At 38.8% G+C, this 20897-nt stretch overlaps 1 protein-coding gene across 1 annotated transcript in view; it reads right to left on the bottom strand.

Moving 5' to 3' along the window:
- Positions 1-20897, bottom strand: part of ITPR2 (inositol 1,4,5-trisphosphate receptor type 2) — a 590339-nt gene that overhangs the window by 322487 nt on the left and 246955 nt on the right. The window contains exons 24-26 of the mRNA XM_075551968.1: positions 19327-19384; positions 16459-16624; positions 14807-14980 (exon numbers count right to left, since the gene is read on the bottom strand). Coding sequence (XP_075408083.1) covers positions 14807-14980; positions 16459-16624; positions 19327-19384 — 398 coding nt within the window. The remainder of the gene's footprint in view (positions 1-14806; positions 14981-16458; positions 16625-19326; positions 19385-20897) is intronic.

The raw sequence follows: 20897 nt of genomic DNA, 5'->3' as shown, positions 1-20897 counted from the left end.
AGAATGGTTGTCAGTGAGGCCAGCTCGACATCAGGGCCCACCACATTTTAGAAGCATGCCTCCATGGGAGGCTTTTGTTGTTCCTCAGGTTCTGACCCATGTCTGCAGAAAATCTGCGAGGAGAGAAGGCACCAGTTGGGTGGGTGCAAGCAGGCTGGCATTGGCGTTGTCGGCATTCTCATTTTGAATGAAAACTCGGCCTGTGTGATCTCACCCTGCTTCCACGGGTCTAAGTAATGCAGGTCTACCGCCGAGAGAGCGGGAAGGATGGGGCGGTCTTCCCATACAGTGTCTCAGGACCTTATGTGGGGTCACAGTGAGTCCGAATGCACCCCTGGCTTTGGGTTTGGTGTTGTTTTGTGAGTGAGCACCCCTATCTGGACGGGGGTCTGGATAAACTCCTTGTTGCCTTCACCCCTCAATAAAATAAGATATGTGAACTGTGCACTGTGCACAGGAATTTGTTCATAGTTTTTTTAAAAAAAAACTATCATCCAGCCCTCCAACAAGTCTGAGGGACAGTGAACTGGCCCCGTTTAAAAAGTTTGAGGACCCCTGGTTTAGACCCTAAACAGTGATTCTCAACCGTCCTCATGCCGCAACCCTTTCAGACAGTTCCTCATGTGGTGGTGACCCTCCAACCATACAGTTATTTTCGCTGCTACTTCATCACTGTCATTTTGCTGCTGTTATAAATCAGGCAACTCCTGTGAAAGGGTCATTCGACCCCAAAAGGGTAGCGACCCATGGGTTGAGAACCGCTGGTTTAGACAGATATTAGAAAAAGTGGGCCTATACTGATAATAGGTGTCCAACATAAAGTAATAAGAATGCAACAGAATCTATTACTGTACAACTGTGCTTTCAGAAAGTTTCTGATGAAACTGAAAAACCAATTCCCTCAAGTACATTCCACCTCTTGTGACCTCCCGTGTGTGACAGTGGAGCAATGTTTCCTGGTATAAACACTCTCCAGTATTACTCAAGGAGGCCTGGTGGCCTGGTGGTTACTCATGGGGCTGCTGACCACAGGTCTGTATTTTGAAAGTGCCGACGACTTTCTACTTCTTTAAAAAAGTTACAGTCTTGCAAACCCCCAGGGCGGCTCTACCCTGCCCAAGGGTCGCTGTGAATTGGCGTCAACTCGGTGGCCGTGAGTGAGAGCTTGAGTGCCACAGAAAAGTCAGAAAAGATAACTCTTCAATCAGTCAAAAGAGGAACAAACACTGCATGTGACATGAAAATGGTAATATTAGAGAGCCCTTAAAGCAGGGAAGGGGAACCTTTTCTCTACCAAGGGGCATTGGGACATCGATAACACAATTTGCAGACCATATAAAATTAACAACTTAAAAATCCGCCTGCTATATTTGGTCGAGCCTTTCATTAACTGACTCCTAATGTGATGGCTGGGAAGCCTTCTCTTTAGTGGGGTACGTGATCTTACCAGGTATTGATCATTTCTAGGGTCTTATATGGCCTGTGGAAGTGGCATTTCCCATCCCAGCCTTAGAAGATAGGTCTTATATCTGATATAGCATGTGAAGAAAACTTTGTTCACTGCCACCAAATTGATACTAATACATAGCAGCTCGGGTTTCCAAGACTATAAAACTTATGGGAGTGAAAGCCTTATCTTCCACTTAAAGAGTGACTGGTCGTTTCAAACTGCTGACCTTGTGGTTAACAGATCAACACATAACCCCCTACACCACTAAGACTGAAACTTCCTGAAAAGTTCAAGGGTCGGTTTATTGCAGCACTCCTTGATGTGGCTACAGGAAGACGGACGCATGGCATATGTGGTAAGGAAGACTCACAACCTCTTTTAGATGTATTTTTTACGGAGAAATCATTACATATGTGGTGATGCCTGCTCCAGAGACATAGGTATACCCTGATTGAATCAAATCAACTCTTACTTTCACTATAAACCACTCCAGGGGAAAAAAGCAATATTGAAACTTACAACCCTCCTTGACAACTTATATTGACTGAAGAACAAACAACAACAACAATAATAATAATAATAAGATATTAACTGCCCATTACAGCACAGAGGGAAATACTAAGTTTATGAGAAAATCACATTAATTTTAAAGTAAGCAAGAAGATAAAGGGTAAAAAAACAAACTCAAATGACTAGCAGAAAAAGACTAAGACAACCAAAAAATCTTCCATACGAAGATTACATCATTCCAAATGAAATGCAAACAATCTAAAAATCTTCTGGAAGGACTTCTAAATAGGTTTGTTTACGACAGTTATGGAGATAAAGTGAGAAATGGGCTCTCTCATGCCTTGTGGACTCCTCTGTGCTTTCCACCTGTCCTACAATAGTGGACAAGAGGGGAGAAAAATGATAAGACAAGGCATGGGTACCTGTCCTCCTGTTTTCCCAATGACGGGAGCCAGGATACTCTGCCGGCCATCAGTGTGAGTCTAGATGGAGACAAAATGACCCCTGAAGGAAATTGTTTTAGGGCAAGATGGAGAATAACCTCATCGGTGAACAAACACAAACTGCATAGACAGTAGGCAGTTAGGATTGTAAGTGCTTGCTGGTTAGTGGAATTATTTAGGAAACCTAGCTTTAGGACCCATAATAATTAGGCGCCTGCTGTGGGAAAGAAACCATGGGTCCCCTGAGAGGCTGAGCAGTCTGCAGCAGATCATCACTCCAAACCCAGTCAGCTGGTTGTCTAGGCAACGCAGAGTAACCACCAGGGACCATTTCAGTTAATTCTCTTTCTTACATCACACACTTATTAAAAGACAAAATACCATGGGATTAAAAAAAGGAATATATGAATCTGGAATAGATGGAATATAAAAAAGAACCAATTAGCAAAACTGAAAGTATAAAACATAGACCTTGGAGTAAAAGCAAAATTGATGGTTTAAACATTAGATTTTGGACCCTTGAGAGAATGAGTGCCTACTTGAAAAAATTATACTGCATGGAAGAGGGGATATAAGTATAAACACGGGTACAGATGTTGATACAGATAAAAGATATGAAAGCAAAATCATTGCAAAGAAATAGTCAAGACAATCAAAAATTAACAAAATAATTGCTTTTAGGAATAAGGTTTGCTATGCCCAAACCTTAACACAGTGCTGATTCACTGTCATCGAGGCAATTCTGACTCAGCACAATCCTACCGTTTATAAGCCTGTAAATTTTTATTATTTTTTACATTTTATTAGGGGCTCATACAACTCTTATCACAATCCATACATATACATACATCAATTGTATAAAGCACATCTGTACAAGCCTGTAAATTTTTACAGGAACTGGGATCTTCTTCACCAGAGCAGCTGATGGGTTTGAACCCCTGGCTCTGCAGTTAGCAGTCCAACACGAACCTACCAGCACCTCCAAGACACTGACATAACCCACTCAGAAATGGTCCCGAGTTCATCTCAACTTCCTCTAGGGCGAAGTCAACAAATACCATGACTGTGAAGAGTTGTTCTCGATGCTTCTGATATTGAAAATGTGTTACGCTGTTGCCTTTAAATTCTCAGAAATTGTGGCATTTAATTTTTAAAAGTAGCTAAAATACGTTCATAGGAGCTTATTAAATGAGCATTTTCCTCACTATTTTTAAGAGATCGACTACAGCAATGAAATGATTTTGGACCACAGGCTGGGGTCATCAGCTAGTATTCATAGATGACTGCCAAGCCACATATATAACCCAGACTACAAAGAAGGTGCCATTAACCACAACAACAAATTACCTTAATGTATTAGAAGCATTCTTCACTACTGAAAAGAAGAATCACATTCGTTATCTGGTCCTCTGCTATCTACCCGGGCACAAAACTAGCCCATTATGAGCTGCTGTAAACCAATGCCAATAGTCTGTTTAGAGTCTTTGTAAAGATTTACTAAATGACAAAGGATTATTATTTGTTTGGGCCTGCTAGAGTGCATGCTGCCTGCTACTAGCTGTTTCCATTGATGTTGAGATAAATTTCATCCTGTTTACAATAAAGTGTCATTCTCATTGGCTGCTGGTCATTGCATAATGTAGATTGTTTGGCTGTGTGCGAGTTAGAAACTTTGTAGTTCCTCACAAGTTTTTCCCCTCCTCTATTAATCCATTATAAACATGCCCTTCTCTGAACTTTTCAAGCCACCTGTTTGTGTAGATGTGACTGCCAACTTCCTAGTTCATGTTTTAACCACCTTACACGTGAATTTCAACAACAGAATCCTAATTATTCCTTCACCTTTACTCTCTTGTTCTTCTGCTCCATCCTGCATTCCACCACACTAAATTTTCCAAGATCATATACTTTCTTCCTTACCCCCAACTCATCAAAGACTCTCAATTCCTATCATTTCAAAGGACAAACTGCTAATTCATGTTGAGCGTTGATTCTGTACATATTATTCTTGACTACATCCTTGTTGTGAGTTGTCATCCATTCGATGCTGGCTCCTAGCAACCCTACATAAACAGGGGAAAATAGTGCTTGACCTTGTGCTGACTACACCAGCTGCCTAACCCCTCCCAGTGCTTGCAATCGACCCCTTGAATGAGTCCTTCTCCAAGTGCTCAGGCCCATTCCGTTCTCTTCCTTCTCTGGATCATATGTCCACTACTAAAAGTGATGGATAAAATATTTTAACTATCTCTTTGTAGTAAATACTAGGAAACAAATGGGGCCCAGAAATGCTGAAAATACATAAAATTTTCAGAGCAGTAGTCAGACACTGGACTCGTTGAATCTGGAAGAATTAGCTCATTTCAGATAAATCTAGAATCTACGTTTTAATATGTGTCACATACAAATGAAGGAGCTCCCAAAAGTTCATAGAAAATTTTAGTTATAGATTAGATTATTCTAGAAAATGTTTAGAACTCCCACATACCTGCGCGCATACTCACACACACATACACACACACTCGCACACAAACACAGCAGAAAGAAAGCAAAACTTGGCAAGGGCTTGATCAAGTGAAATGTGACTGAGAGGAATGACTGAAACCCAAATGAAGGCTGAGCATGACAGAGGGACAAGAGGAAAGCTAAAGGAAATAGAGGAAATAATTAGGAGGCACAGGTCTAAATAAAGGTCTAAATACAGGCATGCACAGGTCTAAATATACAGGCATGTACATATGCCAATATATTTATATATAATGATAGGGAAAAACAACTATGTACATATATTTATAGGTTTAGTATTAAGATAGGAGATGGATATTGGGCCTCTACTCAAGTACTCCCTCAACACAAGAACACTTTGTTCTATTAACCTGGCCTTCCATGATGCTCACCTTCCTGACATGATCACTGAAGACAAAACATGTGCATAAGTAAATGTGGTGAGGGAAGCTGATGGTGCCCGGCTATCAAAAGATACAGTGTCTGGGTCTTAAAAGGTTTGAAGATAAACAAGTGGCCAACCAGCTGAGAAGCAACAAAGCACACATGGAAGAAGTACACCAGTCTGTGTGATCATGAGGTGGTGTTAACAGGATCAGGTATCAGGCAGCAAAGACCCAGAACAAAAAATCATATTCTTATGAATGACGGGGAGTGCAAAGTAGAGGCCCAAAGCCCATCTGTAGCAAATTGGACATCCCATACAAAAGGTCACAGGGAGGAGATGAGCCAGTCAGGGTGCAGTATAGCACCGATGAAACATACAACTTTCCTCAAGTTCTTTAATGCTTCCTCCTCACCGACTATAATGACCCCAACTCTACTGTACAAATCCAGCTAGACCAGAGCATGTACATGGGTACGGATAAGAGCTGGAAACAGAGAATCCAGGACAGATAAACCCCTCGGAACCAATATTCAGAGTAGCAATTCCAGGAGGGGGAGGGGAAGGTAGGAGGAGAAAGGGGAAACCGATCACAATGATCTACCTATAAACGCCTCCCAGGGGGATGGACAACAGAAAAGTGGGTGAAAGGACACATTGGTTAGTGTAAGACAACAAAAAATAATAATAATTTATAAATTCTCAAGGGTTCTCGAGGGAGAGTGGGGGAGGGGAGGGGAGCTGATACCAAGGGCTCAAGTAAAAAGAAAATGTTTTGAGATTGAGGATGGCAACAAATGTACAAATGTGCTTGACGCAATGGATGGATGGATGGATTGTGATGAGTTGTACAAGACCCCAGTTACATGATTTCTTTTTTATTTTTTTAAAAAAGGAAAGAAAGCAAGCAAAACCTGGACCAGAAGCATGGTGGAAAGTGTGATGACAGAGCCAGGAACATGTCAGTGTTGCCAGTGTGTGCCATCCAATCAGCTCCAAAATGAGTGGCTGTTACAACACAACTCAACCTGCCCTCCTGTGCCATCCTCACAATGGTCACCGTGTGTGAGCCCACTGTTGCAACAATCCATCTCATTGAGGGTCTTTCCTATTCAGTGACCCTCTCTACTCTCCTGAGTACGATGTTCTTCTCCAGGTACAAGTGCCTGCTGTTAACATGGCCAAAATACAGGAGACAACGTCTGGCAATGATGGCTTATAAGGAAGAGTCTTGCTGGACCTGCTCCAGGACAGATCTGTTCTTTCTTATAGTCCATGGTGTACTGAATATTTGACACCGACACCATCATTCAAAAGCATCCATCCTTCTTTGGTCTTTCTTATTCATCATTTGTCTTTCACATCCATAAGAGGCAAATAAAAATACCACAGCTTAAGTAAGACACACCTTTGTCCCCAAAGAAATATCTTTGCTTCTGGAAACTTCAGGGGGTCCTTTGCAGCAGATTTGCTTAAATAACGGTTTTATGTGATTTTTGACTGCTACTTCATGGGTGATGATTGTGGATACAAGTACAATGGAATTGTTGGGCAAGTTCAATATTTTTTGCATTTATCATAGCGTTCATTATTGATTAACTTGTGAGGATTTTCATTTTCCTTGTGTAAAACTAATCTATACTAAATGTTTTGCTCTTCATCCGGAAGTGCTTCAAGTGCTCTTCACTTTCAGCAAGCATCATCTGAGCATCACAGCTTGTGAATGAGGCTCTTCCTCCCACACTGATGCTGTATTCTTCAGCTAGTCTAGTTTTCCAGATTATTTGTTCAGCATTCAGATTACAAAATTAAACAATGGAATCCTGATGCACACCTTCCTAATTTTAAACCACACGTCTCACTTTGTTCAATTTAAACAGCTGCCTCTTAGTCTATGCACAGATTATATATGAGCACAATTAAGTGTTTTGGAATTCCCATTTGAGGCAATGCTAGCCATAATTTGCTATAATACCTACACTTGAATGCTTTTGTGTTGCCAGTAAAACACAGGAAAATATTTATGATATTCTTTGCTTTCAACTAAGATCCATGTGACATCAATTGTGAAATTCCTCCCATTTCACATCTGAACCTGGCTTGGATTTCTTGCAGTTCATCATTAATATATCGCTACAACTGTTTTTAATTATCTTCAGCATAATTTTACATGCATGCAATATTTGTGATACTGTTTGGTAATTTCCACATTCTGTGGAATCACATTTCTTAGGAATGGGCCCAAATATGGATATGTACCAATTGTTTGTCCAAGTCTTCCAAATTTGCAAGTAAGCACTTTCAACATTGCATCCACTTGTTGAAACAGCTCAACAGATATTTCATCAACTCCTGGAACCTTGGTTTTCCACCATGTCTTCAGTGTAGCTTGGACTTCTTCCTTCAATACCATCCGCTCTCAATTACATACTACCTCTTGAAATGGTTGGATGTTGGCAGGTTCTTCTTGGTAGTGATTTGGTGCTTTTCTTCCATCTTATTTTGATGCCTTCTGCTATAGTCAATATTTTGCCCATAAAATACTTCAACAATGTAACTAGAGATTTGAATTTTTTTTTTCTTCAGTGATACAGCTTGTGGAATACCGAGCATGTCATTCCCTTTAGTTTTAGGACTCAGTGTGTTTGCACATTTCACTATAGAACCTTGTCTTCTGAAGTCTCCCTTCGAAGCTGTTCACCTCAGCATTTCCTCCACTTGCTTAAGCTACGTTATATTCCATAGCAAACTTCAGTCTGTGGTAGCAATAGTTTCAGTCCTAATGACTTTTTGCTTTCTTCGGATTCAATGCATCAAACCTATTCTTGAAATGTTTTCTCAATTCAGGTAGGAGATATTCATGATCAAACTTTGATTCTCACAGATCTGTTTTCATTTTCTCCTGCTTCAATTTCAGCTTGCATATGAGCAGTTGACGGTTGATCCAATGTCAGCGCCTGATCTTGTTCCTGTTCTGACTCAAGATAGTGTGCTTCTCATCTGATGACTGTAAATTCCATTCAGCAAGGTCTGCATGTAGCATAGTAACTATTCCTGTTGAAGAAATAAAAGGTTCCTGCAAAAGGTATCAGAAAAAAGGTATCATGGTTCATGCTAAATTCTACCGTGTGATTTCCTTTCTGTTACCAAGGCCATAGTTTCCAACTACCAATCAGTTCTGTTTCCAATTTTTGTGTTCCAACCATCAAGAACGATCAGTGCACCTTGATCACCTCTTTCATTGATTCCAGATACAGATGTGGGTAGAATATTTCAATTTATTAATCTTTGGCATTAGTGTATTGTTGCATACATTTGAACAACAGTCTTAACTAACTAGGTTTTTTGTATGCATATTCTATTACTACCGGCTTGTATTTCAGAATAGATATATAAATGTTCTTTTTATTTATTTATTTTTTTAATAAATGTTTTTTTTAATGATTAATGTGATGCTAGCTCTTCCACTTGCCACTCCCATATTATGTCTCCTTCAAAATGGCCAATACCAGTCCATTTCATCTCACCAGTGTCTAGGATACCAATCTTCAAGCATTTCATTTCATTTTTAACAACTTCCAAGTGTTCTTGATTCATTCAACGTACAGTCTGTATTCCAAATATGTTTGCAGCTGTTTCTTCTCATTATCAGTTGTGCCACATCAGCAAATAAAGGTACTAAAAACTGTACTCCATCTACATTATTAAGGTCAAGTCAAGTTTGAGGACACAGCTCTTCCAGAAGTATAGATGTAGTGCCTTCCATCCGAGTAGGTCATCTTCTAGCACTATATCAGACAATGCCCCACTACTATTACACCATACATTTTTCACCAACTTTTTTCATAAATAGATTTCCAGATTTCTCTTCCCAGACTATCTTATTTTGGAAGTTCAATTAAAACTTGTTCACCATGTGTGACCCTACTGGTATTGGAAATCCTGGAGGCATGCGTTTCTGCTTCACAACAACATGGAAACAACGCAGTACAAAAAAACTAACAAATGAGGATTGGGCTCATTAGGGAGACACTCACAGCGACAAACTAGAGAATGATGTTGCCCATGGAAGACCACAAGACACCTCTCTTTACTTTGGCTCTAGTCAGAGCTGGAAAAGGGTTGAAAACATTTTTAAAATCTCTTGAAACTCTTATATACAGACTGCCCCCACTCCTAATTCTTAGTCAAGATTTGGGATCAGAATCCCACAACTTATTCCCAAAAGTTCCAAATTCATTGCCCTAGAGTCAATTCTGCCTCACAGAAAAAAAATTAAATCACAAGTATGGGGAATTACAATTGATGTAATTAAAAATTCGGTAGATACATCAAAAAATTTTTTAATATATTCCTAAGGAGAGACCAGGATGAGTTTAACTAAATTATCTAACATATAGCACAAATTCACACATTTGAAAAAATAATAAAATAAAAATTGTGAAGAAAAGATTCTACATAATTTAATTGGAGTTGCAGAAGTAAAGAACCACTGCTCTCTAGATCCCAGTAAAAAATAGTAGATTTAAATTTGTAAGCATGAATATTAAAAAAAAAATCAATACAACTGCAAGAAAAAACTAAGAAGGCTACCATTGTAGTTTAAAAAGTCAACAAATCTCTCTCATTCATTGATATGTGAAGAAAACAAAGAAATATTGGTAAATAACTAGAACATTTTGCAAAACTAATATCTATAACTATATTCTCTTGCCACAATTTAATTAATCAAAAATTCAGTAACAAAAACAGAAATATTATGAATGGCAATTTAAAATTCACCTCCAACTAATTCTGAGCCAAAAAGAAGTCATAATGAAAATGTTAAGATAATAATCGACAATGCCATTCATTAAAATGACATTTATTAAAATTTGTGGAATATAGATCTACAGATAGAAATTATAGTATTAGTTATTTAAATGAAAAAACTCTTACAATATATATGCTAACCATTTAAAAATTAAAGAAAAGTAGAAGAATAAAATACTAAACAAATTCAGAAGTTCAACTAAGAGATAAAATAAGTTCTTAAAAATAATGAATAAAGTACTTAAAACTTTAGGAAGATTAAGTTAGAGGGGACAAAAGAAAGATATAAGTAAACAATTTCAAGAATGAAAAAGGTTATAAAACTATATAGAGCAGAAATGAAAAGGATAAAGAAAGAAAGAAATTTGTGCCAACAAATTAGAAAACTCTATGACTAGGAATATACACATAAACTGTCACAAAATGAACATCTTTTATGATTTTATAGCTACTTTAAAATGAGAGCCAGTCATTAATATCTTCCTACAGAGCAAATACAAAGACCAGTCAATTTACAAACAAGTTTTACTGAACATTTAGAAGAAAGATAATTCCAATCTTATACCAAAAGGGAATTATTTCCTATATCATTTTCTATTTCTAATTTTTCAAATACCAATAGTGAATCAATAGAAAATAACAACCTCAACAGATGCAAAAGCTGTATTCATTGAATGTCTACAACGTACATTGTAGAAATGAACGCACTTGAAATGCCCTTAATTGATAAAGGATATCTACAAAAAAATTTTCAGAGTGAACATCATGTTTAATAGTGAAATCTTAAAATCATCCCTTTAAAAATCAGGACTCAAGCAAAGATGTCCACTATCATCACTCTACACAACATTGTCCTGGAAATTCCTGCCAACACAGTAAGTCAGTCGGGGGAGTGGCGGGGGGAGGGCGGGAGTGAGAATATGATATACCAGTGAGTCATCACCATGACTTGAAATCCTGAAAGAATTTCTGATACTTCCAGATGGAAGTGTGTGATTTCTCCCCAAGAGATGGCTGCTTCAAATACATCCAATGGCTCCATTGGAGAAAACCTGGTAACCTGAGGAATGTTATAAGAGCTGTAAGATCTCCCCCATCCCCCACAATAAAAAGATCTGTCCTGTGCGAATTTCTTTGGGAGTCCTTACTTATTCAACCTGCAGTACTTAGCTTCCCCTTCAGGACTTCATTTTGCTTCCAAACTCTAAGTACTTTTAAAAGGAACAAGATCACCACCGTGTTCTGGATTTTATAATAGACATTCAAGGTATATGAGGGAGGTACAAAAATAAAACAACGTATTTTTGTTTTCTAAAAAAAGATGTTAAAAAAATGATTATAGCCCAAAAAATCCTCTGAGAAAGTTCTATTCTGCCACATGAGATTGTTATAAGTAAAAAAATGAGTCATTGGAATACATAATAAACATGAAAACATGACCAACCTCATTAGGAATCCAACAAAATGAAAATCCTAATGGAGATAAATAATGCATCTGATTGTCAGATGTAAGGAAATAGTATTATAGTGGACAGGGAGCTATTAAAACCCTCTAACCTGGAGAGAATGTGTCTTGGTCTTTGGAAAAACAACTGACAGTGTCTGGTACGGGTCAGGGCAGGGCCCGTTGGAAGCACATACTCAAAAAAGTCTCTTGAGCATGAACAGCAGGTGATAACAGGATTTTTAACGCACAGTAGTGTTATTTTTAATAGCAAAGAATAAATTAAAATTGGAAAGAATCCAAACCAAATTCCAGTAAAATGAATAGACAAATGAACAAATGGGATAAGACTTGTTAGGAAAAAAATATGAATTGTAGCTATCCATCAGTAAGGATGGATGAAAAAGCCTATCTCAAACAAACTAACTGAAGTATTTTTCATATATCGTGTATGTTAGAAATACAGAAAGAGGAGTATGTAGTAAAACGATTTTAAAAATTTAGGTGTGGCTGACTGAAGTTCATTATAGCGGTTTCTTCTGGGAAACAGGGAGAAACTCCAGGGGCTTAAAGATACTATTAATGTTCTATTTTTGTGGTATGCATCACTTTTAATAGAATATTAAAAGATTCTGAATTTTGAAGAAGTTTCTACTTAGTTTTAAGAAGTATCTCACTTTGATGTCAAGAAGTCCAGGAAGGAAAAGTATGTTTGGAGACTGATTATGGAAGCAATAGTACAATTATGTTTCACCTGCTTGAACTATGGAATGATATGCTATATGTATTAATTCCCAAGTTACTGAAAATGTTTTAAATAGCAGAGATCCATGCATGAGTTTGGGTCTCGCACTAGATCCTAGCTACAACTTAAGAACAATCAGTTCTTACATCATCGCTCTGCTCAATACCTTCCTGAAATGATCACTGGAGATAAGGGTGCTTCAGCAAAGTGTGGGGAAGAAAGCAGATGGCACCTGGCCAGCAATGGGAATGGTGTCTGGGTTCTTAAAGGCTTGTTTTCAAACAGTCACCTAGGCAAGGAGTCAACTAAGTCCACACGGAAAAAAGCACACCAGCTTGAGAGATCCAAAGATGACAATTACAAAATTCAAACATGGTGAAGAGAAAAACATCAGAGCTAAAATTATGAACACCCAATTTGTGGAGGGCTATGGGGGACCACGGACCCCAAAACCTATCTGCAGAGAATCTAGTCAGACTGAGCACTGGTCCTAGCCACCTGCAAGGGTCTCGAACAGCCTTACTATCGAGCAGAGACCATTGTAATCTTGATTATGTTGATCAAACTCAATACTTGGCCAGTTGCTCTCCACGTAGATGCGATCTGAATCTGTGCAGGGTGTGCGGATCTCTTACTTGGTCCATGACAGGAATTTCTTCTCTGGCTCTTTGAATGCTGATGGGGGACTTTTCCTTCTTACCCACGGTATATAATTTTTTCTTTGTACTATTATGATTTTATCCTTACCATCTGAAAGCAATTTTTGTTTTTAATGTTTTCTGTTGGGTTTCCCAGCAGTGAGGCACAGAAGGAGTGGAGGCATAGCAATAATAATCGATACAAGGGGATACAGGGAATACAGGGATGGGGGGGGCAGGTGCTGGGGAGAGAAAGGGATTTCGGAAGTAAATAATGAAGGTGGAAGTGGGGAGCGAGCACTAGAATGGATGTGACTGCACAACTCATTTTAATGGACATTTAACTGGGTGGGGGAGGTGCTCAAAAACGATGTGATCATTGTACAATTCTCTGATGACTGAACGAGTGAACTATTCGATCGTATGCTGTGTAAATTATGTGCCAATAAAACTGTTGGGAAAAAAGGTACCTCACTTTGATGAAATAATTTGAGAAATACAAATATCACATAAGGAATTGGATTTGATTACTCCTACAAATCTTTTCATTTTTAGATTTATCAATTCCTAAACCACCATAATAAATAGACTAATAACACAAACAAACAATTATACCAATCATTAATTTAATACTGCATTTGTCTAGCATATGCCAACTTTGTTCTGAAACTCAGAGAAGGATATCCTAGTGTGAGGAGCCTGTGATATTATGGTTAAAATAATGCTATAGTGTATTTGTCTAGAAAAAAACATATGACCTTATTTTGGCCACGGAGACACAAGGCAAAGCTTTCTGAGTGATGTCTGGGAAAGGGTCCCTTGTCCCTAAATATTTGGTGCTTCTAAGTGTCCTCAAATATGGCAACTTTTAAATAATTCTACGCAAATATCTATACCCCGGTATAAAGCAAGGACTAAGTAAGTGTTATGTTTTCTCTGATAACCTAAGCATTTTATGAAAGAATTATATGCTCCAAAAACAATTTTCCATAAAGTAAAATCCCACTTTCTACTTCTACATTTAAAACTCACATATGGATGCCCTAAACGATTGTCAAAACTCCTGTAGGGTCAGATCTGGACTACATAGGAAATGGTATCCCACTAGTTAATGCCCACTAAAATAGAATATTTTGGATATCCCAACAAATACAAATTCTAATGTAAGTAAACCTTTCAATAGTTCATATTTCCTCCGGTTTAAAAAAAATCTAAGTAAAATACGAGACATGTATGAAACTCCACATATCGTGGATGGTGACTTGTGTACTGGTTTGCTTACCTAAGCATGATCATTACAATACTGTTTAATAAGAAAATAATCAGCATATGTATTTAGTGCAACACAGAGATTAACTTTAAAACTAATTAATCCTAAAACGGACATTTAGGATGACCAAGTGACCCTCCCTTAGGTCAAACACGGCCTTTTCCTATTTTTATGTTGGTACCATTTAGATTTTTTAAAATTTTGTGTAAGGATTTACAATAATATAGAGAATGGTGTTCAGGTTCACAGAAAGTAACCCCAGTATTGAGTGGCAACTAAAATCCATCTGGCTCCACGGATCTCAGCTGATTCTTCTTTCCATTTCCTCCTTCCTACTCCCCCTATTGTTGACTCTTGGATCACAAAATTTTAAATGGAAAGGAAAGAAGCCAAAAATTCCACAGAAGCAATATGCGTGAAAGCAATCAATAAGAGTCTCCCAAGGAACAGATTTAGGGGGTTAATTGATCTACAACTGAATATGTTAGCCACTTTTACTCGAAACAACATTTTTCTTTCTAAATAATTTAAATGTAGGACATAGAGTTGCATGTATGATTTAGAAGATATATGAAATATTTCTAAATTAATCTTGAAAACCAACCTCCATTGGCTCTTCACCGCCCTTTCCTTGATTCTCGCCCATGTCTTCATTCTCGTAACTGCTGCTTTTCTCCACCCACAGCTCCGACTTCTCCACAGTCAGTCGGAGCTGGTCCAGGTCTGCCTTGATCTGTTTGTAATTGTCTACATCTTGGTTGGACACCAGTAATTGCACCTGAAAAGAAAATATTTCAACCCCTTAGTTGATTTATAGAATTTATTTTCTTCCTATTTCTTTTATCTCTAAATTCCCAAGTCTTTAAGTGTGAGGTTAATATTTCTGGACATTTCATTATTATTTTAGATTTTTATCAAACATGAACATTTCTCTAGAACTTATCAAGGGTTCATGAGGGAGGGAGGCAATGGGGGAGGGGAAAGGGAAGAAATAGGGAACTGATATCTCTTCAAGTGGGAAGAGAATGCTTTGAAAATTATGATGGTGACATATGTGTAAATGTGCTTTATACGTTGGAGAAATCACAATACATATGGATTGTGAGAAGAGATATAAGAGCCCCTAATAAAAGTGTTTAAAAAGAAAAAGTAAATTTTTCTGGAACTATCTGTGAACTATGAGCAATATATATAAATATAGTCACATGATAGAAAGGATATTTTTTAAATGAAATATATTAAAACTTTACAAGATACTCAAGAGCAATATGAGATAAAAGATAGGCCCAATTTCTCTGTTTAATTATCTAAGACTGTTGGTAAAGAGGCACAAATATAAAAATAAGTGAAAATAAAATAGAAATAGATGCAATCTAATTTATGATATTAATTTTACTATAATAGATATATTATCATATATAATTGTGAGTGAGACTCTAAAAGTTCACGGGAAAATATTATTGAAAAATAATGGATTTTTTCCCACAAATTTCTTGAAGCCTCCTCATAGATATATACTTATATATGCATAAGACTAACCTAGCTATTTCTCGTTCTTTAATATATTCATGTAAAACTTTCTAATGAAGATTAATGTTGCATTAAGTGAAATAAATATTAATGAGCTGCATATACACATATAGTTATTACTACTTAATAGTCCAAAGGTGGCTGTCTTGTTTAAATTGCAAAAAATAAAATATTTCATACATAACAGTTATCTTGGACTTATGCAAGGGAGTTCTGGTGGTGCAGTCATTGTGCATTAGACTGCTAACAGCAAGGTCAGCAGTTCAAAACCACAAGCTACTCCTTAGGAGAAAGAGGAGGCTTTCTACTCCAGTAAAGAGTGACAGTCTTGGACTCACAGCGGCAGTTCTCCCCTGTCCTCTAGGGTTGCTGTGCTTGGCAGCGACTCCACGGCAGTGAGGTGGGTTTTCTGATAACCTGTATTTCAGGACTGCCGCGTGCCTTACCCAAGATGGTCAATATAAAAGCTGCCATCAAAATGAAAGCGCTGGCAACAAAATCCCTATAATAGTGTTACCCCCACGTGCTTTCCTAAACCCTAATGCCTTTCACTCACATTAAGTCCATACCCATCTAAAACAGGAGAACAAGAAAAGTCGGGGGGGGGGGCGGTGCGCTAGGAAACCTCATGGTCACATAAACTCCGTAACCATAAGGTCAGATTGAATGTTCCGAACACTATCCGGAGCTTCTTGGGTGGAGCCATGGAGGGCTCCCCAGGTGTACCTGTTTAAACGCCTGCAACACTTCCGCTCTCTGGCTGAAGTGCTTGAACAGCAGTTGCAGGGCTCCTGAGAGCAAAGGCGGATAGTCGTGCATGATCAGGTGGATAAGCACACGCAAAAACGTCCTGCCACCTTCATCATCGAGTTGAACTGGATTCTTTTCCTTTCTATAAAGACAAAAACAATTCTAAAGTAACATTTTTATAATGTCCAGTATCAGACTTCTAAGACTGTGCTCCTGACTTAGAACATTGAAGAAGAAGCCATACATATCCCCCACACATACACACCTCCTCATTTTATAGATGAGCAAGGACATGCGGAAAATGTACTTGTCCTTGAGAGTATGGGTAGCCAATTCTTTCAGTTTGCCTGAGACGGAGGTTTCCAGATGGGGGACTTTCAGTCCTTAAACTAGGCAGGCTCCGAGCGAACCAGATGACTTGGCCACCTAGGTGTGGATGCTGTTGGGTGGCACTGAGTTGGGTCTGACCCTGTGACACTATGTACAAGAGCACTCAACAATGACGTCAAGTGTCATCCTGATAACCGTTACTTTTGAGCCCATTGCTGCAGCCCGTGTGTCAATCCATCTCATCGAAGGTCTGCTTTCTCATCGCCCTTCTGCTTAACCAAGCAAGAGGTCCTTTTCCAGGGACGGTCCTTCACAATAACATGCCCAAAGTAAGTGAGATGAAGTCTTGGCGTCCTTGCTTCTAAGGATCATTCTGGCTATGTTTCTTCCAAGACAGATTTGTTTGTTCTCCTGGCAATCTGTAGCACTTACATTTTTCTTCACAACACCATAATCCAGATACATCAAAGGCGGAGGCAAAAGTTAGGAACCCAAATCAGTCCAAAGCACTTCTTGACCAGTAGGGTCAGCCATGGCACAGGGTGGCTAAAGCACCAAGTGCTCCATGGGAGAAAGATAAGGCTGTCTGTGCTTATAAAAATGTACATTATTGGAAACACTAGATAGGATCGCTGTGAACCAGAATCAACTCCTTATCGATCACAATAGAACATTGTCCAACATGATTACATGATTGCTTTAGAGACACCCCTGGAAAGACCAGAAATTACATGATTGCTTTAGAGGCACCCCTGGAAAGCCCAGTCAAGAGAGAGGGACTTCGTATTTAGTGAACCAGAAGGCCCGTGATGGCTAGAGAGATTCTCAGTGAAGTGGATGAGCAAAACAGCAACACAAAGCCAAGCGTGGCAGTGATGGCGAGGATGCCCAGGAATGGCATTTCATCCTGTTGGGGGGAGGTCTCATGGGTCACAGCTAACTCGGAGGCAACTAACAACAGACAATTGATGTTTCCCAGAGCCCTAGAGAGGAAGATAAGGGGGAGCAGGGGAGGACTGTGTACCTGACCCGCCCTCTCTCCTCCCACTCCCCACACAAATACACGATCAAATCGTCATCACAGAAACTCTAAATGACTTAATATGTTCGGACTCTCAGTAAGATTCCAATGCTAAAAAGAGAGTTTACTTATTTTATGGTTAAAAACTATACACTGGTTCATTTTCTCTTCCTAATAATATGAAGCAATTGAATAGGAAAGTACATCAAATATTGTACAGTGTTACCAATTTGACATACATAGAATAAGCAAATACATAGGAAGTAAGTTTACCACTGTTGACCAGTGTGGGCTAGGAGGGTCTTAGGAAAAGTCACTGTTCACAGAGGGCCAGGATTCTGTTTATGGGAAAGGAAAATCTTGGCAATGGATATCCACGATGGTAACAAAACATGACTGATATCATTGAGCTCACTAAATTTAATATAAGAAAAATATTTAATTGGCAAATGTTGTATTATTTGTGTTAAATATACTTTTACAATAATAATTTTTAACTGGCACTACATATGAAGCAAAGTTAAGCCAAAGGTTCGTAAGAGATAAAAATCCTTTTTAGTTCTTTTAATTCCTAATTCTCGTTTATCTGCCTATTTAAAAAATGCAACAAAACACTTAGCAGAGATTATTTTTTAAGATTCTCATGTAATAAAATAGACTCTAGAAACTCAATAATTTTGCCTTGTATATTTACTTTTTAGGGTCTTTTTTTTAAACTGCTATTAGTTTCATTTGTGAAAAAGAATAAAACAACTTTTATAAAACATTAGTGGCAGGGTTCCTGATAGCGCTCGAGGGCAGTCATGCCAGGGGCAATTTTTCTTTTAATGGATATGTCCAATGGGCAGAAAACAGCTTTATTTCTCGCATATAAAGTTAATGATAACATTAAAAGAATTACTTGTATCTTCTTGTCTCCTATTTCTAAGGGGCTGGGAAGCAATGTTTTGCAAGATGTTGCGATATTTATATAAGGGAAACTAAGGGCGTTCTTGTGCTGTTATTACTTGAAGAAAGAACAGCAAGGGATAAAGGAAACAATCTGAAACACTGGTTTGATCTCTTTTGTCCGCTTGCTGAGGAGCCCTGGTGGCACAATGGTTTAAGTGCTTGCTTGTGAACCAAAGAGTCAGTGGTTTGAATCCGCCAGCCGATCCACTGGAGAAAGCTGTGGCTGGCTGCTTCCATAAAGAAGGCCAGCCTGGAAAACCCTGTGGGGCAGTTCTGTTCAGTCCTCCAGGGGCACTATGAGTTGGAATTGATTGGATTCGAGAGAGTTGGGGTCCTTTTTTAAAAAAACAGGATCTTTAGAAAAGCTATGCTCTCTTTTATAAAATGAATTAGCAACTTTTTCTTTCTGACAGAAATCAATTGGGCAACAGCTGGATTCTTAAAATAAATATATAAGATGGCAAACAATAGCAAATCATCAATATAATTTTAAGTAAAATCATGCTCCTCTATAAGGTAAAGATATATAAATGTTACTGTACCTTCCAGCAAACATAGTTTCTGCCTGAGCTGCAATTTCATCTATATCAGGAACAATAGCTGCAAAGACATATTGGAAAATTTATTTTTTATCTTCTCTTAAATAGAACTATATTTAAGTTTATTTGAAATCATCTTTTAAAAAATAGTTTACTGTAATTTGCGTGAACGTTTACAAACAAGTGAGATTTCCAATCAACATTTAACACACATGACCGGAACCCCCCAGGGAGCAGTACTCTGCCTACTTCCTGTCCAACGTGTCCAGCCTTCCTTCATTCCTGCCCATTCCCACCTTCTGGGTGTCATCCCTGGGCAAAAGCTGCTGCTTCAGTCTTGTGTGGTTGACTGTTCTTAGAGTGTGCACCCCTCGCCTTACGTTACTGTCTGCCTTTCTTCTTCATCTCCTTAGGCCCCAGGAAGCCCACTGGCAGCTGTTTTGTAATCGCAATATAGTGTCACTCAGACATCAGCATCTTAAACTGAAATTTGTAAAACACTTATCTCGCTATAGTCCCTTATACTTAAAAAGTTTAGAACGCTCAATTTACAATGCTTTAGATTGCCCTCCTTTCATATCCGTACACCGAGTAGATACATAGGTATTCACAGTGCAGCTGTGGCAACATACATACATACGTACAGACACACGCATACATATAGACATGCATACACACATGCCTGCAAAAGACTGTGGACAAATGGAATGAAAAGATGATGGAATTTTTCCAGAAACGGTTTGAAGACCCCATGTGCGCGTGGTCCATAGGTGTATATACACACAGACATATGTATATGTGCATATGTTTTATGTAGGTGTAGGTGTAAGTGTATGCAAATGAAGACTACCTGGGAGATGGCATGGAAGAGTATTTTTTGAAGACTCAAAGCATGCCTAGAGGGGGCCTGAATTACTATCGACGGTATCCGAAGAACACAGCCTTTTGGTAAACTTTCCTCGATAACGCCGCACCGTTTCCTGCCGTCGATTCGGTTCTGAAGCACAGGAGCGGCGGCACCGCAGCCCGTGTGCAGCTGTGTAAGGAGCAGGACGCGGCTCCCTGCATGCTTAAATCATCCACAGGCCACTTCTTAGTCACGTCCCACACAGCCAACTGTAAGTGGAGGACTTGATAACTACAACTTTATAACTGTAACTTTATCACCTGAAAAACACCTTTCCTCCTGACAGCTGCTTTTCACATTTCTCTGTAAAAAAAAAACCAGTCCCCGGAATGTTCACCAAATAGCTTTTTAGTTAAAAGCCTCCGACTCTGTGAAGATCCCCCATGGCCGGTTTTCAGGTCAGCCCGGTGGACCTGGCTATTCTCATCTGTACAATGGCAGCGTGAACTCAAGCTCCACCACAAAGAGTTGTGAACATTACAAAACAAAATCGGTCCAAAGGCCCTACTTCTATTTTCTCTGTTAGTCTAGCCAAGTTTAGATCTGTCTTCTCTTTCCTGTCATTGAAGGAAATTATGTGTACATTTGTCTGTCCTACAAACATTGTTAAGCAAGTGGCCATCTAGTTCAGAAGCAACAAAGCCCACATGGAAGAAGCACACCAGCC

This window comes from Tenrec ecaudatus, chromosome 6, assembly GCF_050624435.1.
Source record: "Tenrec ecaudatus isolate mTenEca1 chromosome 6, mTenEca1.hap1, whole genome shotgun sequence".
Taxonomy (NCBI): domain Eukaryota; kingdom Metazoa; phylum Chordata; class Mammalia; order Afrosoricida; family Tenrecidae; genus Tenrec; species Tenrec ecaudatus.
Note: the sequence above shows the minus strand (reverse complement) of the source record. Positions and strands in the feature narration are given on the sequence as shown.